General features: G+C 41.8%; 1 protein-coding gene across 1 annotated transcript in view; it reads right to left on the bottom strand.

The window, feature by feature from the left end:
* Positions 1–25227, bottom strand: part of NEDD4 (NEDD4 E3 ubiquitin protein ligase) — a 1779469-nt gene that overhangs the window by 642746 nt on the left and 1111496 nt on the right. The window contains exon 10 of the mRNA XM_044078965.1: positions 20834–21025. Within this exon, the coding sequence (XP_043934900.1) occupies positions 20834–21025 (192 nt within the window). The remainder of the gene's footprint in view (positions 1–20833; positions 21026–25227) is intronic.

The following is a 25227-nucleotide window of genomic DNA, read 5'->3' as shown; positions in this document are numbered from 1 at the left end:
CCATGTTGATCAGGCATGATCTCCCTTTCACAAAGTCAAATTGCGTGGGGTCTAGAGATTGGAGATTTCCTATATCTTTGTTAATCAGGTCCATGATAATGTGCTCCATAGCTTTGCATATCAGACTTGTCAGGCTAATGGGGTGATAATTCCCAGGGCCTGTAGTCGCTCCCCCTTTATGGAGAGGGATGAATGAAGCAGTGTGTCATTTGGTAGGGACAAAGCCTGAGGTGAGGCTGTGATTGTACTGGGCACACAGATGTGGTGCCAGTTCGTTTTGTAGTTCATGTAGGACACACCCAGGGATATTATCGGGTCCCATGGGAGCTGTATTCTTGGCCTCGGACAATGCAGCCTTAACCTGTGCTGCAGTAATGCTGGGTGCCTGCCACTCTTCCGGTATTGTGATTGGTCCTTTAGGGGGGAGGGGTAAAGTTGGCACTGAAACCGTCAGCCAGTATGTTGGCAATATCTGTTGGCTCAGTATAGGACGTACCATTGTGCAGTAACTCAGAGCAAATCTGGATATTGCTGTGGAGGTTCTTGCTATAGCTACAGAAGGCTTTGTGATTGTTTTTAGTGTCTGCCACAATTCTGCCTTCATAGCTGGCTTTAAAGGATTTGATGAGGGATCTTAACTTTTTGTTGAGGCTAATAAGGGAGTTTTTCCAGTCTTGGGACATCACCTTTTTCTGCAACAGTTTCTTCCTTCTGTTGTAGAGTTTATTAATGGCAGGGGACCACCAGATTGGCTTCTTTTTTTTGGAGGACAGCATATTGGTTCTGTTGGGTATGGCTAGTTCCATGCATTTATGTACATGTTCATATAGTGCATTGGTGTATGATTTGGCAGTCATGCAGCTATTTTCCATTGGCATGAGTGCCGTGAAGTTAGCCACCTCTGTTTTTAGAAGTCCAAAGTCAGCTTTGGAAAAGTTTTTAAGGTGGTTACCTTTGCGGGGGGTGTGGGTGAGATGTGGATTTCCATGGTGATTAGTTTATGGTTGGATCTGATCAGGGAGGTATTGACTATTGGTGTAGAGCAACGGTCACCCATGTTAGTAATAACCAGGTCAAGGATATTGCTTCCTCTATTGGAGGTCAGACTAAGCTGGTCCAGGGCATTAGAACTGATGAATTCCAGGAAGCGTTGGGCTAGTGTACTGGTGCTTGAGTAGTTTTCCCAGTTGATGGAGGGGTAGTTGAAGTCTCCTAGTAAGGGAGTGTTGGGTTGGACCTTGATAGATTCCAGGGTGCTTAGGAATGTGGAGTGCGAATCTAAGGACTTGGTTGGGGACCTATACCAGGCTATGACCTGGATCGCCGTCTTACACAATGTTAGTTGTACCTGGAGTATCTCAGATGCATTATGCTGGGCTACTAGTCTGGAGGTGTGCATACCCTTTATGAATATGGAGACACCACCACCTTTGGAGCTTCGGTCCATGTTTTGGGGCCGAAAGGTGTGGAATGAGTTATGGCCTGAAAGCGCAGGGGTGCTTTCTGCTACTTTAAACCAGGTCTCTGTTACAGCAAAAAAATGCTGATGTTCTCCATTTTGAGGAGAGCTTTGAGCGAGTGCATCTTGAGATTTAGACTTCTAGCATTGAGCAGCATGACCCTCAGATTGCATTTATTTATAGCTGTTACGGTGGTAATTTGGTCTTTCAAACTCCGCCTAAAAAAGGCACTATAGGGGTGGCAAGATCCTTAGCCAGTACCCGGAAACCCAGAGGTGACAGATGCAAGCCATCTCTGGCAAAGCATTGAGGTCTGTCAATCGTGTCATCCCAAGCAGACAGATACTGGATCCCCTTAGAATTTTATTTTATTTATTATTTATTTTACATTTGTTAACCGGACTAGTCCAACTGGATACATGTCCATTTTCAGTGGAGGCCCAGGGAGAAAAGCTCCAAGTTCAAAGACATTCTATAATACATATTAAAATATACAGAACAAAAACATCTAAAACAAAAAATTAGTACATGACATTAAAAAAGAGTTAATCATCTTCAGTATAATAAAATTTACAAAAAGCACTGAAAGAAGATGAATAGAAGTGTTCAGTGTGATAAATAGTACTCAGGAAAGACAGTATTAGGAAATGAGAAAGGTAGGTTAGTTTAGAAAATAGGTCCATGACTAGAATGACACCAGAAACTTAGCCAACTGTTGAAGTCAATCATTTTTTTTTGTACTACAGTATCAGTCTATGTGATGGTAGGATATTGCTCAGGGCTAGTGTCATACCTGCCTGGGCCACATGATCTGAGAGCTCAACCATGTCTCTTTTAATGTAGTCCAGGGAGGTGCATCTTAAGTCACTCACACCCACATGGACAATGACAGAGTCATACTTGTACTTGTGGAATGACCTGAGTGTGTGTGTTGTGTGTCAGATTCTGGACCTAATAGACAGCTGATTGTTACCTACTCCTTATTCAACCTTTTGAGTGGGACATCTGTGTGCCTCACTATTGAGTCACCTATGATTAGTGTATTGGGCAAGGTGCTTAGCCTTAGGGGCTTAGGTTGAGGGGCACACTGTGGAGGTGAGCTATGTGTCTTGTGGTTTGTGCTGTGTTGTGGTGGGCGAGTGCGTTTCTGTCTTGGAGGTCTCTGTTGTTTGGGTAAATTTCTTTTGAGAGAGCCTGTGAAGGTGGGTGTGTGGTTTGTGTTTTTATGTGAGAGCTGTGATAGTCGGTGTTATGGAGGGCTATGTGTTCCATGTGGTGCGATGCAGGTGTTGACCTTGTCCTCTTGACCAGCTAGTCTGATCTTGGCTGGAGAGTGCATAGCTTCCAATTTGGTGATATAAGTGCATCTCTCACAAGTCTGAGTGTTGGGAGGTAAGAGGAGAGGGTTGTCTGTGTACATGAGGCAGTTGCTACACTGCCTCAGAATGCCCAAGTGCACCAGGTTAATAGGAGAAAGCACAGGGAACTGCCATTTAATCATGCCAGGAGGGGTGGTCATAACTACTAAGTATTATGCAAACAAAGAAAATTACCAACAGCAGTCAAAAGTCGCTCAATTGAGTAAATTGTAGTAGCAAAAAATGAAAACTTCAAGCAACAACCACAGATGTAAGCATGCAATTTTTATTGCAGAAAAATAAAACCTGGATAAGCGCTTTCACACAGTGCATGCTTCATCATATCCAAAATACAACTCAAGCAATCAAGTTTAAATATCCTAAAACCAATTAAAACAGACCAATAAAAACAATCCATTCATTTATTGATGAGACCTGCGTTTCATTAACACTGGTTTTAAAGGAACAGAGCCATTAATCCCTGGTAGTTTGCCTGCCTGCATTCTTATTATCCATTTGGTCTTAGCTAATTCTACCCTATTGTTATGATCACCTCCCCTCTTATCTACTGATATTAACTGTAAGACCATGAACTCAAATGCATGTCCTGGATTTAAAGAAACATGTTTGGCCAATGTAATGCATTAAGTAAGTTATTATTCCTAATATCACCTTGATGTTGAAGGATACGCTCCTTGAGCATCCTAGTTGTTTTCACTATATAAAAGGAAGTACAAGCTCTGCACTTAGCCAAATAAAATACATTTTTTTATGTACAGTCAGCATAAAATTTAGGTGAAAATACAAAGTTAATGAGGGGGTGCATGAAACCATTGTTCCTTGATATGTAAGCACATCTCCTACAATTCCTATAGGGGAATGTACCGTGTCTATCTGAAATCATGCAAGGCGCACATGCGGTAGTCTAGCAAAGCTGCCTCTTCAGAGACAAATTGTTCTTGAAAGTATAGCTAGGCCTGTCACCTATAATGGCTCTAATTTGATCATTAAATGATAAAATGGGCCAATATTTATTCACAATCTTACATACTTGGTGAATATTATTGCTATAAGTCAAGGGTAATCTAAGAACATTACACCGTAAAGGCTCATGTATCTTTAGCTGATGTCGATCATCAGTGGTCTTGTGGAGAAATGGTTTCCCTTTAGTATATCACAATTCATTAACCTCCAGTAAAGTCTTGTTCAAATCATGCTGACTATAGCCTCTCATGACCAAATCATTACTTAGATTGGCCGTGGCTCCTTTATACTCATTATCCTCATTATGGAGTCTAGACATCTTCAGATGTTGACCCTTCGCTATGTTCTTGAAAACATGTTTGGGGTGCATACTTGAGCAATGCATAAGTTCATTTTTCCTACAAGGTTTTCTATAGAGGGAATTTTGAATACTACCATTAACTATATAAGCTTTCACAAAAGGGTAACAAAAGAAAGTCATATGGAACAAAGGATCATTTGTTGCCAAATAAAATAATAAGAGAGAAAAGAGGAAGAATGGCATGGATAGATTACAAAAAAGCATTTGGCAAAAGCATCCCACATTCGTAGATGAAGGAATATGTTGACACCCTACATTATCAATTATGTTGCCATGACCATGAAACAGTGGCAAACCACTTTGCAACTAAACCATGACAAAGAGCAAATTATTGCCATTGCATGGATAAAAATTTAAAGGGGGGTATTCCAGGGTGATTTTTTGTCACTGCTGTGTTTTTGTCTTGTCCTTTACCCATTAATCTGTATACTTAGAATTGGCCATGGTAACAATTTGGCTCCCAGAAAACAGCCTTGTTTAAAGACTTCTTATCTATTTTTTGTGGACGACTTAAAACTGTATAGTTTGTCAGATGAAGATCAGATCAGATGAACTGTACAGTTCATCAGATGAGGATTTGAAAGCACAACTGCAAGTGGATACAACTTTCTCAGGTAATAAACTAACTTGGTACTAATAAATGTGCAAATGCAATATTTAAATCAGGAAAACTGCAGCACCAAGAAAATATTAATCTGAGACTAGTATGTAATGTAAAGGAACTTCAGAAGGAGGTAGCATATACATATTTTGGAATTTATGAAGAATTGGCAATAAAACATGAACAAATGCAAATAAAACTCAGTAAACAATATTTTAGAAGACTAAAACTAATATTGAAAACTGTCTTTTGACATTTAGTAACAAAGTTCAAGCTTTAAACCAATTTGCTCTTCCTTTTCTAACTTAGAGTTTTGGGGTGACTGATTGGCTCAAAAAGACATTGAATCAGATGGACAGGAAAACAAGAAAAATTCTTCAGCATGCTTTATCAAACGATATATATATATAAAAAAAATCGGTATATACTATAAATGCAAATTCATCATTCTGAAGGAGGTATGAACCTCCTGGAAATCAATTACATGTATAGATCTGCAACCATAGGACTGCATACAAATCTGCTGACCTGACCACGTCTAAACATAGCGAAAGTTTTAAATCATGAGGACAAGAAGTCTAAGATGACTTCTCTGCTTAGTTTGGCAGAAGCATATCAGTATCAAGCAGGAATGGAAATCAAACCAGAAGTAGACAAAAATCAAGACAGCGAATGAATGTGCCAAAAAATAAAAGAAAGAATAAAAGGAGTAGGATCAGATGAGAAAAAAGAAATGTGGAAAAGACATACAAATTTTGGCTAGTATAGAGATCTCCTGGAACAACCTCATGTCATCAGCATTTGACACAGGAATGGTTAAGCAGAGGTGAAATGAAACCAAAAGACGAAAGTTTACTAACAGCGGCCAAGGATAGAGGACTATGTGCACACTGGATTATATGTGTGAAGATAGACAAATGCAGATCTACATAAAAAGGACTGAAAACAGTCACACATCTTGATGCTCTACCTGTGTACTGAAAGGCACAATAATATGACAAGTCTGTTGTATTGAGTATTGTGCAAACACTACAATATTCAAGTTGTTCAGAAGCACTAGAAACATGAACCACGAAGCACTGCAGAGAATGAAGTTTATAACACATGGAATCACCCATTAACAATGGTTGAAAAGTTAGATGCAAAAAAATAATATACAGTAGTCCAGAATCACTGAAATTGCTACACTCAGTGATTACAGTGTCTTACAAACACAGACACAATGTCATAAAATATCAGGATTTGCAGGCAGAAATGAGAGCAATGTGGAAGGAAGATACCAAGACAGTTCCAATACTAGTAAAAGCAACAGGTCTAATAAAAAAGAATTTACATCATACTTAGATATGCTACCAGGTTTACCTTTAAAATGTCGAACGTACACAGTCGAAAGGCCGTACTGCCGAAATGTCACAAACTCGAAAAAACATCGAACATCGATATTTCTTACTGTGCCACACCTACAAACAAGTGCTAACATGGGTCAAAAAGGGGACGAGATTTTGCGGTTCAGAACATCGGCATTCAAGGTTTTGAAAAGGCGCAGTTTGGAGTTTGGAAGCAGGTTCGACATTCTGACCGTCAACATTCTGAAGATAAACCATGCTACCGATATGTGTAGCTCAGTATGAATTAAAGAAGTAGTCAATTCTAGGCACACTGTGGCTGCTGCAAAGAGCACTCTTGGCTAACATCAAAGACTGAAACAATATTAATTTAATGAAGTATGATCATATCCTGACTAGAAATGGGGTCCATTGCCTTCACTGCATTAGAAACGCAAAAGACTTGAAGAAATTAAACCAGAAAAATGAAAAGGGGATACATTTATGAGATCTGCTGCTTCAGATGTGACATGAGACACTGGTAAAACAAGTTTGTTGCAGAACTTCTACCACTATTACAATTACAGGCTGTACACAGAAAACAGTGAACTCATCAGGAAGAAAGAAAAAAAAAATAATGTAGGGAACTAATAATCTAGACTGCAGTTTTTTTCAAATTACTACGGTTTTCTCATTAAGATGGAGACTGATCCATCTGAAGAGATAGAGAGGAATAAGGTTGATCAAGCAAAGGCAATAAATTCGGCTCTATATTACTTCATCAAAGTTTTATTTCTGCGAATACCTAATCTTTGACCCCTTTACATCGAACATCTGTTCATGAAATATTTACTTTAGCAAACGGTTTTCATGGGGAAGGGAGTTAGTTGGCTATCATTAGAAACTTGCCCTTTTCCCCACTACTGTGTGATCTCAGATTTGGTATATATAAGTAGGGGGAGGGTGTGGGAGGCACAGTCCTCTACATTGGTAGGTTATAATGCAGTGTGTGTATGAGACAGTCTCTGTAGTGGGCAAGTAATTCCCTTCCCTATGAAAAACGTTCGCTGATGTGAACATTCGATGAATGGATGTTCGATGTAAAGGGGTTGATGATTAGGTATTCGCAGAAATAAAACTTCGAAGAAGTAATACAGACCTATTAAATTCTGCCTGCTAACCTGCAAATTTACTGAAAAACAGCCTGAAAAACTGTCAGGTACTTTTTTCCCCAATTTCCTTTCAAGAGAAAGGACACACGGACTTAAAAACTGTGCTCTACACTGCAAGTCCAAAAAAAAAGTTATGTACTCACCATAACGCTCCATGTGAGTTGTTCCATCTCGCCTCATTCTTCACTGATGGGTTCGGAGCCGATCCTCGGCTCTGACACGGCCAACTAGCAAGCTCAAAGTTCTCCAGTAGCTCGAGATCCAACCCCTTATCCCACAATGCACTGCTGGAATTACCTCAGGTCTTGTTTGCTGTGTACCATATAGAAGTACAATAATTATTCTGCCTAGGAATGAAGACACATTGAAAAACCAGGATGAAGACAGCCTCCAGGTCAACTGCCAGCCAGGAGGGGGAAGGAGGGAGAGACGTGAGAATGAAGGCGAGATGGAACAACTCACATGAAAAGTTATGGTGAGTACATAACTTCTTCATGTGAAGTTGTTCAGTCTCACTGTTCATTCTTCACTGATGAGTAGCGTCCCTAGCACCCTGATCTTGGGTGGCTCACGGAAGTACACTCTTCAGAACTGTAGAACCAAATGAAGCCCTGTCCCTGGAGGCCTTATCCACTTTGTAATGAGTTATAAAAGTGTGAGGTTTAGACCATGTGGCTGCCTCACACATGTTGTCCAAAGGTAATTTGGCTTGAAAAGCTGAAGAGGTAGAAACTGCTCTGGTTGAATGAGCCTTCACCTTACTAGACAAGGGCATGTTATGACAAGAATATGTGTAAGTGATACAATCCGACAGCCACTTAGACAGAGTTGTTTTGGCAACTGGTTTACCTTTCCTGGCCTCAGAAAAAGACACAAAAAGCTGACCTGATTTCCTAATGTCTTTTGTTCTGTCTAAATAAAATCTAAGTTGTCTGTGAACATCGAGTTTGCGCAACATATATTCCAATGTGTTGGTGTGATTAGGGAAGAAAACGAGCAACTCAATGACTTGATTAATTTTAATCTCAGAACATACTTTAGGCAAAAAGGATGGATTTGTCCTGAGAGATACTCTATCAGCATGAAAGACCATATAAGGAGGCTTGATGGATAGGGCTTGGAGCTCTGACACTCTGTGGGCTGAAACGATGGCTACTAGGAAGACAGGTTTCCATGTGAGAAATTTTAGTTCACAAGATGATGCAGGCTCAAAAGGAGGAAGAATGATGCGAGATAACATAAAATTCAAATTCCAGGGAGAATAAGGTGTCTTCACTGGAGGCCTCATGTGAAAGGAACCTTTTAGAAAAGCCTTAGACAATTGGTGAGCCATAATATTCAATTCATCGATCCCTAGATGGAAATTAGATATAGCAGCTAGTTGTACCCGCACCGTAGCAGCCGCTGCTCCTTTGTTGAAAATTTCTGTCAAGAATTGTAAAATAGAAGACAATGGCGCTTAGTAAGGGTCAATGTTATGGGAGGAAACCCAAATGGAAAATCTCTTCCACTTACTACGATACAATTTTCTAGTGGAAGGCTTATGGGAGGCCAACAAAATTTGACTAGTGTCATGGGAAAGATTATAAAGCCTGGCTATGCAGGGAATTGGAGCAGCCAAGCGGTTAGCTTCAGTGTCTGCAATGATGGATGAAGTTCCCCTGACGGATGTGTCAATAAGTCCAGAACTGGGTCTAGGATGCATGGGTCTTCCAGAATGTGATGGTAAAGAAACGGAAACCAAATCTGCTGAGGCCAATGAGGGGCTATAAGGATGATTGTCTGTCCCAGTGACTTTGCTTTCTGTAAAAATATGGGTATCAGAGGAATTGGGGGAAATGCGTAGAGGAGACCCGGGGCCAATCGTGGACAAGATCATCCCTCGGGAAGTGACCTGGCGTGGAAATCAGGGCAAAATAGCTTCTGCATTTGTGTTTGATGTGACTGGCAAACAGGTGGCAGGAAGGCTGGCCCCATTTGTGGAAAATCCTGTCCGCAATCTCTTGTTTGAGGGACCATTCGTGGGGCAATAAAAATGCCCTGCTCAGTCTGTCCACTATGACGCTGGATTTGCCTGGGATGTGCGTTGATAACAGAAAGCGCTGGGATGACACTGCCCACTGCCATACTCTGAGGGCTTCTCGGCAAAGGGGATAAGACTTGGTCCCGCCTTGCTTGTTCAGGTACCAGACCACTGACATGTTGTCTGTCTGTATTACAATTGTCCCTAGAGGAAGACAGTCCTGAAAGTATTGCAATGCTAGAAGTGCTGCTCTCATCTCCAGGACATTGATATGCAGATGTGATTCATGATCTGTCCATGTGCCTTGAGCAGTCTTTCCCTGAAAAAGCACCCCCCCCCACCCTATCAGGGAAACGTCCGTGGTCACAGTGGCAAATGGAGGGGATAGAATGAAAGGACGTCCTATTGTGACATGAAGAGACGTCAACCACCACTGAAGATCCTTCTTGCAGGAATTTGTTATCAGGATCGTGTGATTCATTGGAAATTCTTGGTAAGACCATTGTGTGAATAGAAGCCATTGAAGGATTCTCATATGCATCCTTGCTAACGGGATTGCCAAGATTGCTGCTGCCATCAATCCTAGTACTTTCAATACCTCTGCAGCTGGTGCTCTGTTCTTTTATACCAAGGACATGATGTGTTGACGAATAATACAAATCCTTTCTGGTGGAAGACGAAGAGTGGTGGTTTATATATCTAATTCTGTCCCTATAAAAACGATATGCTGCGATGGCAACAAGGCAGACTTTTCGAAGTTGACTGTAATGCCTAGCCGATCGTAGTGTGTCAGAGTAGCCTCTCTCGCTTGAAGAAGTTGATGCCTGGTGGTGGAGGTAAGGAGCCAATCGTCCAAATACGGAAACACCTGGAATCCTAGATGCCTCAGGTGAGGCGTGACTACTGCCATGTACTTGGTGAACACTCTGGGGGCTGTAGTGAGACCAAAGGGCAGAGCTCAGAATTGATAATGACTGGCTCCCAGCCGAAACGCAGGTGATCCCTGGATGGTCTGGTCATCTTTATGTGGTAGTACGCATCCTTGAGATCGATCGAGCACATCCAATTGTCCTTCCCTATAAAGGGAAGTATGGACTGCAGAGTGACCATTCGGAACTTCTCTTTTCTCACAAATTTGTTGAGTCTGCTGAGATCAAAAATGGGTCTCCAGTCCCCTGTTTTCTTTGGAACCAAAAAGAATCTTGAGTAAGTTCCGAATCCTGTTTGGTCTGCCGGGACTGGCTAGATGACTCTCTTTTTCTAGCAATCGACGTACCTCTATTGTTGCTTGTTCCCTGTGACTGGGTGGAATGTCTGGGATTTTTTTGACGGGAAGGGGCTGGGTGGAGAACGGTATGAAATACCCTCTGGAAATGATATTTTGTACCCAAATGTCATTTGTTACATCTAGCCAGGCTTCTGGGTACAATGACAAGTGACCCCCAACTGCCTCCAGAGTAGGACAGCCGGACCTCCCTTCAGGAGTGCTGGTAGGACTGACCAGAGAAATGATCTCTATCACCCTGTTGTTGCGGACCCCCTCTGCCGCGAGGGTGGCATCTTCCATTGTAACCCCCTCCTCTGCTTCTGGAGGGGTCTTTCCACGTGTGTCTTGAAAGGCTCCTTGGGCTTTCCGGAACCACATCTTTCCTCCCCTCTAACCTTTAGGAAAGGGTCTCTGCAGTCTGGTAAAATGGGTCAAGTAGTTCAGTGATCTGAGTGAGAAAGTCGCTGAACTAAACATGCGTTTCCCATATCTATCCATGATCCTAGATTCTCTGTTAGGAGGATGGATAGATGAGGAAGTCTCAGACATTTTCTTTTTGGTGGCTGCCACCACCACCATGGCATCAACAGGGACTCCCTTGGTCAAAAAGGACTTATCTACGGGGGTAGAAATAAACTTATTAGGCCTCCTAGGAACAGGTTCCATAGATTCTGGTGACTCCCACGCCCTATGAGAGACCAGATCCATAAGCTCATCATAGGGCGGAGACACCCAAGAAGTGAACGGTTGAGACCCGAACACCTTCAGGAGAACCGACTCATCCTCAGTAGGGCTCTTGGACTGCTAATCACCCCTCTGCCTAAGAATTTCAAGAATCTCCGCAAAGGAGATGTCCTCAGATGGGGGATCTAGGGGACCCTTCTGATTCATTCAAGTCTGTGTCTGATGTGAGAGACTCCTGTGGGGAGTCCAAATGCCTTCTCTTGCATAATCTCTTCCTGGGGACTTCTTCGGGGGAACTTTTGGAGAGGTCTCAGAAGAGCAGGGAGCGCCCTGTGGGGCTACCTGAGGCTCTGGGTCGCTACGCTTGGGATGACGGGAAGGAAACACAAACTGACACAGGCACTTTAGGGGAGGAAGAGGCCAGACCTTGAGATGAGGAAGTCTTAGGAAACAACACTCGCCTCATGGATTCGAATACACCATGGCTCCGATGAGAAGTCGTCGACGGATCAGAAGGAGCTACAATCCCCTCCCGCACCAAAGCCGTGGGCTCCAAGCCCGAGGTAGGAGCCGAGCTCCCCCGTGCCGAAGCCCCAACTGGAAGAGTTGGCACCGACAAGTCGGTGCGACTATCCTCCCTGGACCCGACCAAAGAGTGTCGGCTTCTAGAGTCCCCGGTTGGCGCTGAGAACGTCCGAGCAGTAGGAGCCGATGACACTGGAGCAGGTTTGTGCTCCAAGGGATCCACAATCATCAGGTCAGCCTCCTCCGGCTCCAAAGGTCCGGTATGGCTAGGAGGAAGAGCAGACAATTCAGGAGTAATGGTTTTTGGCTCCGACAGTTGGGTCTGAACAGACAGCAATTTAGCTAGGCCTGGTGCCTTTAAGAGTTTCTGAACCAGCCGGTCCATATCCAGATCGGACAGGCTGACAGAAGACCTGGATGAGTGAATAGATGGAGCCGATTGGAGCAGTAGAGAGGGAGGTTTTTCGGCAACCGGTTCCAGAGCAGTGTCCCGGTTCCAAAAAGAACAGACTGTTGGCTCCGAAGTCAGTGGAGCCGAAGTCACAACACTTTCTGACTTTTTTCCTTTCTTTGCCCTGGATTCTGAGGAAGATTTGGACAATTTGCTGGCCTCAACCTGGTCAGACAATGCCTCTGAGAAAGGGTGTTTGATAATACTCCTAACAATTAACTTCCTCTTCCTTTCTGCAAGCACTCTAGTAGAAAAGGAGTTGCAGATACTACATGACTCCTGCAGGCGCACCTCACCCAAACAGTATACACACTGCAGATGGGCATCCATAACGGACATCTTTTGTCTGCAGTCTGGGCATTTTTTAAACCCAGACTTTGGATACTTTTCCTTCTCTTCATACATAGTGCTAACTACTATTCACAAAATCCAAAAAAATACTACTTAACTATATAAGATAGTTAAAGTTAGAGAGGATTAATCTAACTAACTACACACAGTACACACAGCCCAAAAAGGCAACTAGTAACAAACTATTTAGCTATATAAAGTTAAACAGGATTAAAGCAATGCAATATCAAAAAGCCCAAAAAGGGCAACTCTATCTAACAACTGTAAGAAAAGGCCAAAGGCAATCAAAAGATTTTACTGGGAAAGGGGTGAAAAACAGAAAACAACTGCTAATTAGATAATATTATATAGTTATAGTAGTAAAATATATAAAATTGAAATATAAAACTTGCTGAAAGTTGAAAACTCCCAATAATAGTCTCGAGCAACGCTGGAAACCAAGAGATCCGTGCCGCGGCTAACTAGATCTGAGGTAATTCCAGCAGTGCACTGTGGGATAAGGGGTTGGGTCTTGAGCTACTTGAGAACTTTGAGTTTGCTAGTCGGCCGTGTCGGAGCCGAGGATTGGCTCCGAACCCATCAGTGAAGAATGAACGGAGAGATTGAACAACTTCACATCAAGAATTACTTGTTTATTTACTTACATTTGTTAGGACTTTGAAAAAGATTTCAACTGGAAGTATACAGGCAACAAAGAAGCTCTCTTTTTTTTAACTTAGTTTAAGCTTGAATTGTCTAATCTAGAGGACATGAATCTATTCAGAAGATTGTTTCATTCTGTTTTTTAAATGTAGAGCAATTCTAAAGAGCTGCATAAATGAAAGTTACGTACTTACCATAATGCTAGATCCGTGTTGTCTTGTTTCATCCAGTTTAACAAATGGTTTCAGATTCAAATGGTTCTAACCTTGGCACCTTTTTCGAGACCTTAGATCCAGGGCTCTGACTCCTCCCTTACCTATAATTCCTGTTGGTCCCCCGATTACTTCAGATCAAGTTTGCCTGCATATAACCATAATATCACCCAAAGAAAAAAAAACAGGCCTAACTAAAAAGCCTAGCTAAAAAGATGATGTGCAACAGTGAAAGGCTGTCCAAAATTCAAGGCCCCTGGTCACGTCCAAACGATCAGCCAGGGGCCTAACAGTGACAATTTAGAATGGGGGACAGAGAGAGTGATGGTGAACCAGGCACAAGACAACATAGACCTAGGGTTCTCCAATTCAACACTGGGACAGAATCCCAAGCTCCCTGAAAAAAATGGGTGGTCTCAAAGAAGGATATCCCAGAGTATGGTGGAGCCAAAGGATGTATGAGATCTGCACTGTACGTCCAATCTGTAATTCAACACATGGGTATGAATTGTGGACCAAGCAGCTGCAACACAAATCTCATCAATAGGAACTCTATCCAAGAAAAGCAGTGGAGGTAGCCAACACTCTAGTAGAGTGAGCCTATGGTTTGCAAAGTAAAGTTAATCCCATTTTGTCATAAACAAAAGTAATGCAGTCAGAAAGCCACCTGGACAGTGTCACTTTGGAGACTCCTTGTCCAGATTTAGCTTTTGGGAAGGACAGAAAAAGCTAGTCAGACTTTCTGAAATGCTTTGTACAGTATAAATAAAATCTATGTTGCCAAAGAATGTCCAGTAAATGTTGAGCATATTCCCCTTTGTTTGAAAATTTGGTAAGGACACTGGTAAGTTGATTTTTTGATTAAGACAGGCTTCACAGGCCACATTTGGAAGGAAATTAGTTTGTAAAAATACTCATCTTTATGAAAGAGAAGGTATTGGGAGTTTACAAAACAATGTTTGTAGTTCAGAAATCCTCTTAGTAGATGGGACTGCTATCATAAAGATTGTTTTCCAAGTAATGAATTTTAGATGCACTGAAGAATTAGGCTCAAAATGAGCCTAGTCAGAGCCTGCATCATGATAGTAATATCCCAAGGGGGAAATGGATCCATGATTGGAGGTCTTAGTAGAAAAACTCAGTTTAAAAATGTTTTGGAAATCTTAAAAGGGACAATGGAATTTTGGTACTGTCCCACATTTAAACTGGAAACAGATACTAAAAGGACTTTGACAGCTGAAAAACGGGCACCTTTGTGAAATAATGCTGCCAAGAAATCTAGAAGGAAGAAGACCTGAAAAGGGGTCCAGACCTCTGGAGCAGACCCATATGGTAAATCTACTTGCTATGGTAAACCTTCCTGGTATTTGTTTTTTTTGTGAGGACAAAGACAGCCTGGCATCTATGGCCACCATTAATATTGGAGAAGCCATGTGGTCAATTCAGGGTCTTTAAGTCTTTGTGATGTGGACAGGTGATGCAGAATATCTGGATGTGGGTCCACCACCCAAAAAGGATGCTTTAGGTGAGGCCTCAGAAAGGGAAAACAAACCTGATGGGACTAAAAGAGAAAACTAACAACAACTTTGGCCTTGCACCTCCAGAGGGAAGGGTGAGAATGCATAAAGGAGAACCAGGGGCCAACTGTGGACTTGAGCATATCTTGGTGACTGTCCCCTGTGGAGGAATCAGGACAAAGTAACTGCTGCATGTGTTATTTAGTTAAGAAGCAAAAAGATCGCAAGGTTGGCCCCAGCGACTGCAAATCAACGTTACTACTGACTGATTGGGACCACTCATGGGGCAGGAGAATATACCTGCTTAGTTTGTCCTCCAGAACACTGGAAATTCTCTGGATGTATACTGCTACTAGAAAGTGTTGGGAAAACATTACCCACTGTCACACTCTTACGGCTTCCCGACACAATGGAAGGTTTCACCCTGTTTGTTGATATATCAGACTACTGCCACATTGTCCATCTGGATAGAACTCACGCCCTCAGGGAGGGAGTCCTGAAATACCTGCAGTTCTAGGAGGACTACCCTCATCTCCAAGACACTGATTTGATGATTGGCATCCTAACATGACCAAGAACTTTGAACCATCTTCCCTTCAAAATGCCCCACCCCAGAAGGGCAGCATCCATGGTTACAGTGCCTACCAGAGATGGTAGGGTGAATGGTCAATCCCAAGACACTGAGCGTGAGGTCAACCACCAGCTGATGTGTTTTCTGCTTATTGGCATGAGACATACTGATGCATGAAGGGGGGTGAGACATCAAGGACCATTTAACTGAAAGTACCCACTGTAGGACTCTCATATAAAGTCTTGACTGAGGTACTAGTGTGATCAAAACAGTCACTGAGCCCAGAAGTTGATGAATAAGTCTCAATGGGAGATGGGGTGATGAAGGACCTCTGAAGCCATTTGATGCAGAGACAGAGTTCTGGATGGTGGCAGTCTGTCTATTTGAGTAGGTGACTCCAGGTGGTATCCAAAGAACTCTATCAATTGTGTTGGTGTTGACTGGCTTTTGACAAGACTGATGGTAATACTCCTAGTGCAGAGCTAGGTAGAGCAATACATCCCTGCATTGAAATAGTAGATTCCTGGTTGATGCAGTGAGGAGCTAATCACACAAACAGGGGAATACCTGGAACCTTTGCAGTCTCAGATATGCTGCTACAACTGCAAGCACTTGGTGGACACCCTGGGGGTTGTAGTGAGGCAAAAGCGCAATGCTTTGAATTGAAAATGGCTGGCTCCCAGCTGGCAACAGAGAGATTTTCCTGGACTGCTTTGCTATCCTTTTACGACAGTATGCACCCTGGATATCTATCAAAGTCATCCAGTCATCTTTCCTCAGAAGAGGTAGAATAGACTAAACTGTGACCATATGGAACTTCGTCTGTTTTACAAACTGGGTGAGGCATCTTAGGTCCACAATGAGCCTGAAGTCCCCTGTTTTTGCAGAACCTAAAAGAACTTTGAATTGACTCCGGATCCTTGTTGGTCTGGTGGGACCTCCTACCTGACACTCTTTCCTAACAGCTTTCCTATCTATGCTGCTGCCAATTCCATTTGAATGGGTGGAACATTGGGAATTGTCTTCCTCTTATGAGGAAGGGAAACAAAGGGAATAATGTAGTCTCTAGTGATTATCTTCTGCACCCAGGAATCTTGGGTGATGGCCTGCCAGGTTTGAGGGTGATGGGATAAGCACTCCCATGACTGCTTCCAGTGTGTGGCAGTCAAGCAACCATTTAGGAGTGCTCGAAGGATTTCTCTGCAAAGGGATTTAAAACCCTTGGTTTTGCTGTCTGCCTCTGCCCCTGGGAGGGCATCTATTGAAGTTATTCCCCCCATCTGTCGGGAAGGGGGTGGCCTGTCAACCAAATCATCCTGGTTAAAAAAAAATGGAATTTTCAAAACCATAACTTCTTTCCACCCTTTTAGTTTTGGGAAAAAAATCCTTTGTGGTGGTGGAAAAACGTATGCCAGCTGCAGAAAGGGTCTTGCCTTCCTGTTCACTTCTGGTAAATGTTTCTTTTACCTTAGACCCCAACAGGGTTGAACCATCAAAGGGAGCATTGATAAAGGACATCTTGAAGCCTTCTGCAAAATCGCATAAGAGCATCTAGGTGTGTCAGCAAAGAACAATGTCGGTGCCTGCTACCCTTGATGTGCCATCAGCTGCATTAGAAAGTGGATGCATGGTCACACTGGGCAAGGTCTGAAGGGTAGACAGCCAAGACTCCATGGGCTTTTGGATGTAACAAGGCAGGTTACCCAAGAGGGATTTCGACAGTTCCTTCAAAACGTCCCTCTGGAAGCGAGTCATGTGAGGTAAGTAGTTCAGCATTCTGGCTGCAAATGTCATTGAAATGTGCATCAGTTTCCCAAAGCTGTCCAACACCCTGGATTCTCTATTAGGGGATAAAGAGATGTGCCCTCCTCAGACAGCTCCTTTCTTGTGGCTGCCAGAACAACTATGACATCTAATGGGAAACCATCACTCCAGTGGGATTTATTTCTAGGGGCCACTTAGATCAGCTCTACCATGTTAGGTTTCTTCCAGACCCACTGACAGACCAAGTCTATCAGCTCCTCAGCAGGTGGGACCACCCAGGACATAGAAGAGCCAGTCCCAAATGCCTTGAGGAACATCGACTCCTTTGGGGACAAGGCTTTGGTAGACCAGCCCCTCATTGCTTCATCAACTCTAGAATGTCTTCAAAAGAGATGTCTTCCAGAGAAGAACATGGGAAACCCTCCCTTCATTGAAGTTGGTGTCTTCTGTAACTGACACTGGAGATGAGTCTAAGCGCCTGTTCTTACAAGCCCATTTCCTGAGGCCCACCCCAGGAGGTCTTCTGCAGAAGGTGTGGAATCAGAAAGGCAGCTCATCAAGAGACAGATGCTGAGTGTGAACAAGGCTGACTGTTTTTATCATACAGGATGAGAGAACATGGTAACATGATACATGGGAGGCCAGGATGGAGCCAAGTAAAACAGAACCATCTCATCTCTGGATCTGGAGAGAACCTTCTCAAACTCCTTGAAAGTCTAAGCCAAAACCGGAGCTGAAACAGCAACCCCGAACTGAGGAGGATAGGGGAGAAATGTCTTCAGCTCTAACCTGACTCAGCTTCAAGTCCAACAATGTCAACAAGCTGTCCAGAGTCGAAGCATCAAGGGGCAAGGAAGACTCCAAAAAATTCAGAGTCAATCCTGGCCCCTCAGCCTCGGCTCTGACACTTCAGCTACGAGACTCATTCCAATCCAAGGCTAGGGTCAAAAGAGTGAGGGAAACCATTGGAGTCAAAGTTAATACCACTGTCGGCTCTGATGTGGGTACTTTATGGGAGAAATTCAGACCCACACTCATCAAGTCCAAAAGTTGGACCGGAAAAGGAGAGATCAATGGCAGGGCAGCAGGGGACCATGCCTGGAGCCACCAAAGGGGTAGTTGCTGGGAGTACCCCCCAGTTGAATCTGCATCTGAAGAAACATTAGCATCATCCTGTCAATGTCTGCTTCTGATAGAATCCTTGATGACTGGAAGGACCTGAAAGATGAATCCACAGACGGTGGTTGAGATGAGCACTGATGTTTCTCCTGTAAAAAAGGTGAATGGAGCCTCAGGTTAGCTGGCTCCAGAGAGAAAAAAGGGGATACAGATGGTGAATGGATCAGATGAACCTCCAAAGCAAGTGGATGCAAATACCTTGGGGTCTTCGGAGCCGGGCCGGACTGGTCCAATGAGTCTGGAAACCTTTTATTTGCTAGATTTCTCAAACCTCATTTCCTGGTCTGACTACTTTTTTCTCTTTCTTTTTCCTTCTTTTCCTTGGAAACTAAGGTTTATCAGACTTTTTAAAACGAGAAGATGGTTCAGAGGTTGAAAGAGATGACCCTCCCACTTGGGCAGGAAGAAGGCCCTTCAAAACTAGCTTAACACACTGACCTTGTAAAGCCCTGGTGCAGAAAGAGGAGCACACTTCACAATTGGCCTCTAAATGCAATACCCCAAACAACACAAAGGGAGTGAGAAGCTTGTGGTAGGATCCTATGCCCATAAGTTGAGCATTTTTTAAATCCAGCAGTCTTGTCAGACATGATTTTTACAAAGATACAAACAACAGAACACACCAACAGCACAAGTCAGAGCAACAAAACACTACTGAAGTGTTAAGAAAAAAAAAAAAAGTAATCTTATACGAAAGAAGACCAATATCTAAATACATCTAGTAATATATTTTTTGATAGGGAAGGCAGAAAAAGAAACAGGTTTCTTATAAAGGACAAGAAAGAGGTTCAGAATACGGTATAAAATTAATCTGATGGGATAATTATACGAAAGAAGAGCTAAGTAAAGAAACCTTAGAGAACTATAAAAAAATAAGCACTTCTCTAGGGGTTTACATCAAAGTATCGAAAAACCCACTTACTTGAAACACAGATCACCGAGATGACAGCAGAGAAACGGCACCTCATCAACTCCACACATCATCAAAAGGTTACCCAGGGAAAGAAGGCAGTCAGCCGAAAATAAAAACAAACCACAGCAAAACACTACGAACCCACACAAGTGGGGGGTTGTGTCCCCCCTACTAAATATGCCAACTCCGAGATCGCACCGTAGTGGACAAAGGAGCAAACTTACAGCTGTTGGCCAACTGCATTCTTTTCCTCAGTAACCTGTCAATGATGTGAGGAGTGGATGAAGTGCTGTTTCGCTGTTCTTGTATCAATGATTTATGTTTCAAGTAAGTGGGTTTTCAATACTCTGAAGTACACCCCTTTTCTAAACATCAAAGCAGAGCCCTTGAATCATGCTTCCGAACTAATCAAGCACCAAACGAGCTCTGAGATAATTGGTGGACCAGAAGGAATTATGGGTGGGGGAGGAGTAAGAAGCCTGGATCCAAGCTCTTGAAAAAAGCCCTGAGGTCGGATCCAGTAACCCAACTACTGAACTGGATGAAAAAAGACAATGTTAGATTACACTGTACTGTATCCAAATAAATATATTAGCAACTCATAATAGTACAATAAATCATACTTTATACAAAACAACAAATGGATGTGAGATAATTTTTTTTTAATTTTAATTTTTCAACAGTATCCATGAAAAAAAGAGCAAATCTATATACTGAAGCAAACACTTTTCCCTCAACTTATTAATTTTTTAGTACTGCTTATTAGAAATAGCAGCAAATAGTCTCTGATAACAATATCCCTACCTGTTGTTATAGAGTTCCATTCATAGGATCAAATGCCCGAAATGCCAACATAGAAAAGATCAAAATGAAAAGGCCAAAATGCAATTATGATGAAAAGCTGTTTTAGTTACCGAAGATCGCAGCAGAGCAGAGACTAGGGTTTTTGCCCTTTCCCCACTGTAGAGCAACCTTGTAGTTGGTATGTACAATTAGCAAGGAATGTGGGAGGTGCAGGGGGGGCCTGACCTTGCATACAGCATGCTTTTTAATTTTATTTTTATTTTGCGTTTTGACTTCTTCAGGTCAAGCTTTCGTGTATCAGTATTTCAAACATTCAGCCTTATTGTGATAGATCTACATTTTGTTAGTGTGTACTGTGCTAATACATATTCAGTTTTTGTATAGATTTTTTTCCCTTGCACATTTGGATAATATTGGTTAACAAATGGGAATAAATAAATATATGCATACATAAATAAACAGGCAAACTTCAAACTTCTCTGCTGAAATCACCAACATTTTTAGCATGACATTTAGTAAATATAGCAAGAAGATGCAGACGACTGCAGCAGAATAAGCTTTACTAATATAACCCTAAACTATTAGGATGTGAAGTAATACTGCCTAATTGAAAAGGCAAATAACCACAGAACAGAAACTCTTAAAAAACATATGAATATAGGCAATTACCCATGTCGTAGTTTTAGTGTTATGATCAATAAAAAATGGTCTTCCATTCACTGCATGACGCATTTCCCAGCCTGTAGGAAGAAAGCCCTGCTCATATTTCTGTTGCTGAACAGGACTGCGATTAGGAGTGCTGTATGCAGACTCGGAAGAGGTGTTTAAGGAGGAATCTTGATCTGATGCTCCATTGCTAGTCTAAAAACAAGATAATAAGTATTTTTATAACCTTGTGATTGTAATTCATGCATTTTTCTATCATATGAAAGACAAAAGACACATTCCATTTTATTTGTATCCCCTATACTACAATGCAATGTTTCTGTTGTTTAAAGGTACAGCCCAGCAAGGTTATGTGGCATTGGCCTTTTCCCTTTTGAAAAACGACATATGATCTGGACTGAATTTACTGGTGACTTTTAGGCAAAATCTATACTTACAAAAAAGTTAGTGGTACATTGGCATGTTTTTTGGTCTGCATATAGTAAGCATATCCAGTAAGAAAAAGCATAAGAGAAACATATAAATCTTCACGTCTTCATGCATGGCATCATAATTTGTAGGAAGAAGCCATGCCAGAAAATATGACAGACTACTAATGTAATTAATACAGACTGCAGGATCTTCCACTAAAATAATCAAAGCATTCTACACTATGCAAAGTTTTCAATGGAACCTCAAAACAGAGATATGAGAAGAGAAATTTACTTATCTGTACCTAGATTTCCAGGAGTCATCAGATGACTCATTACCTGTGGAATGCAAATCTACCAGAAAAGTTAATTTGCTCAGACTTCTAAATAGTCACTTTTGTAACCAGAGTGACCGGATACTTGCACGTTACCATAACAGGAGAGCTTCAAGAAGAAGTTAGTGCAACAGTAAATTATAACATCTGGGTTTACCTACTTTATGTCTCTTCCTTTCCAGCTAGAATTTTTTAGCAGTATCCTTGTCCCTATGAGAACCAATGTCAGCATTCTGTGGAAAATACATTTGTGTAGGTAAATTCACTGTAACAGTAGATGTTTGAATAAATCATTGTTGCAGTACCCTAAGCTACATGGGATGTCCTTCCCATGCTTTCCATGTCTTTGGATGCCTAGCTGGACATTTGCTCATCTTCACCTTCTTCTCCACTACATGCTTGCTGCAAATATCAGGGCAGTTGCACTGCATCCTGATCTGTCAACTGCTCATCACCCTTCTTACTGTCTCTCCAGAACTTCCATGCAGTGTGACAAGGAGTTCCTCACCTCTGTACTCCACACTTGTGAACATCCCCTTTGCTCTTGTACACTGGCACTAGAAAGCACAGCATATTTTTCAGTTACCTGGGATATGCCCCTCTCTCTCTCCACACTGCAATTAGTATCATTTCTGCCATAATGCACCCGGCATCTTGATCATGTGTGTTGTGACTTCATCTAAGCTTGCTGACTTCTCTGATTTCATTTTCTTTAGAGCACTTTGGAATTATTCTAGGGTGGGTTTTATTTTCTTCTTTCATCTTAGGCTGTGCACACAACTGTATAGCTCTGTGGGATTTTCTTCATTCAGAAGCTTCCTTGAGTGCACATTCTATCAGCCATTGTTGCTCTCTAGATTGTTGAGCAGATTGTTGCTGGCATCCTTTATGAATGGCATTGGTCAGCTATCTTTTTTGCCTTTCTTTCTCTTACTCGCAACCTGACAGAGCTTCCTTTCATGCATCAAAATTATTTTCATGGTTAAATCATCTATTTGCTGGTTTTACAAACTTTGAATAATGGTTGGTGTTACTAGAAGGGTCAGTTGTGAGGCACATTACCAGATCTGGACAGTTTTTTCTTAAAAAGCAATGTTTATTATTTCATCATATTTATTTTTAAGACATACCTTATTCATGCAGCACTTCTCAAATGCACACTGTGCTGTTGTTACAACATTTACTCATTCAGTTTTTTGAAAATTATACGAAAAGGCTACTTTTCAAGTAGGTCTTGTTTACAATTTCACAGCCAATATTTATCTTTATCAGTCAACACATTTGCTTACTCCTCAAACACACTTCCTTAATGGAAAAAAAAATTACTAAACATTCCTTTTCTCTAACTTAACAAACAGTATTCAAAACTATTTAAAATAATAATGTTAATGTCTTATTCCAGACAAGTGAAAGGTTGCACTCAACCTACTAACTCTTAAAATTTGCTATACCGACTGTGGAGGGTATATATTGAAAAGAAATTGCACCATAAATATATCCATCATATTTTTGTAGATTACTGCCTTGGTATGTACTGCAATGAATATACATATTCATATTTCTGTAGATTACTGTCTCAACTGCTGCTGATAATATGACAACAGTGTAGTAGCAGGATCAAGTAATTGCATTATATGTATTTCATCTACTGTTACTGCAGTGCTGCATCTCCACAATTCTAAAAATTATATATGCAACTCAAGAGATGAGAATGTACAATAACTCATGTAATTATTTAATTTAAGCGGAATTTTTCTGAATGTAATACTGCTTACAAATGCTTTTTAACTATGGTAGAAATCTTGGCTGTGTCAAATGGATAAGCACTAGAACTTAAGAGTGTGTTTTTCTATTACACTGAAGGAGATGCAGCAAATTCAATGCACTAAACTGCTGTCTCACTTTTTTGTACTCCTTTAACTCTCTACTGAACTCCTCTTAACCCATCTACATCCTTTAACTACTGACCCCTATCTGTGTGAACTTACTGATTCTATACATACTGTAGCTATAATCCCCGATTCCCATATAATGGTCACCACATTTCTCTCCCCTCCTCTTTCCCTAGATATTAAGGCCCAAGCCTAAAAACTCACTGACTGCCACTACCTTCACTCATAGAAGCTGCACTACCACCTGGATAATGGAATGTGCTCTTCTATGTATACCCAGTTTAAAACTAAAGAATGTTACAACTTTAAATACTGAAAGTCTTATTTTGTCAGCATTAAAGGCTGCCTGCACACCCCCGAGACCTCCCCCAACACTCACTATTTCTTTAAAGACCAGACTAATCTTTTTCTCTTTTGTATTTCTAGTTTATAACTGCCCTATTGTTGAGTCTAGGATTGATATAATCTATCTTTCTGGCTGAGGTATCCATTTAACTGTGTTTCCTTGTGAATACCTCACTGTAGCTTCTTACCCTTCCATGCCCACACCTCCTCTCACTTCTCGACTTGCTCTACTTACTCGAAGCTTCACTCTGTTGCACTCCTTACTTTTGGCTTCCTGGCTTACTGCTAGCTTTTTGTGGTGACCACTATTTCTGATCCAGTCTGCTCCATTCACCTTCGCTACACTCGGGCTCACTCTGCTCCCCTACCCCACCTCCATTCCAACCACCCCCTTTTCATTACACTTACACCCAAAACACCTTGTTCCAGCCCCTTTCACATCTCCTAATTATCCAATCCTAGCATTCCCTGGTAATTCCTTACCACCCCTCTCTCAAATCCTCCCTTCCCATCACTATCTCCATCTCACCTGCAGCATCTTAATAGATTCAGCTTTCACTACTTACCTGTAGAATACCATTTCTCTGTACTTCTCTCTCTCTCCCATACCCCCCACGAAAAAGTAACCTCATCTACATACATTTCATCTCTGATTTCTAACTTTTTACTACTGTCTCACACAAACATTATGCCCCCCTCTACCTCATAGCTATACTACTACTACTATATTTCTCATTCCTTACCTCTTATCATACAAAACTCAATCACTTACATACATCCCCAACATACACTTATCCTTTACTCCACAAGGAACCCTCCCTGTCCTTCCTAATCTCCCCCTCTCTTCAATTCTTCCTATACTCAACTCCACAAATTCAAAACATTCACTCTGTCAACTACTGCCCTTAAACCTAAATACAAACTCTATAGTTTCTAACTTCATAATATAAAACCAACCCCACTTTCAAAAACCATACTATTACATGGCGACATCCACCCCAGCCTTGGCCCTTCCATCCCAACTACTACTAATACCAACCTTACAAGACATCTCTCTATTTATGCAATTAATATAGTCTACCTAAGAAAGTTACAGAGCTATATTCCTGGATCATCCAGTACTCCCCTCATATCTTAGCCCTATCTGAAACATGGTTAAAACCACACATCTCTGATACTGAAATATTACCTCCCCACTACAATATATATTGTCGAGATAGAACCACCAAAACAGGTGGAGGTGTTGCAATTATGTGCTCTGAGCACCTCAACCGATCCGCCCTGCCCATATCACAGCCTAATTTTGACCCAGCTGAACTACTGCTTCTTAACTGTTACTTTAAACCCTCCCCCCAAAATAAAATTGCCATCGTGTCTATATATATTCCACCTACAAATAATATTCCTATCACTGA

This window comes from Protopterus annectens, chromosome 7.part1 (genome assembly GCF_019279795.1).
Source record: "Protopterus annectens isolate FY-2018-M chromosome 7.part1, PAN1.0, whole genome shotgun sequence".
Classification (NCBI taxonomy): Eukaryota; Metazoa; Chordata; order Ceratodontiformes; family Protopteridae; genus Protopterus; species Protopterus annectens.
This window is presented reverse-complemented; position numbering and strand designations above follow the sequence as displayed.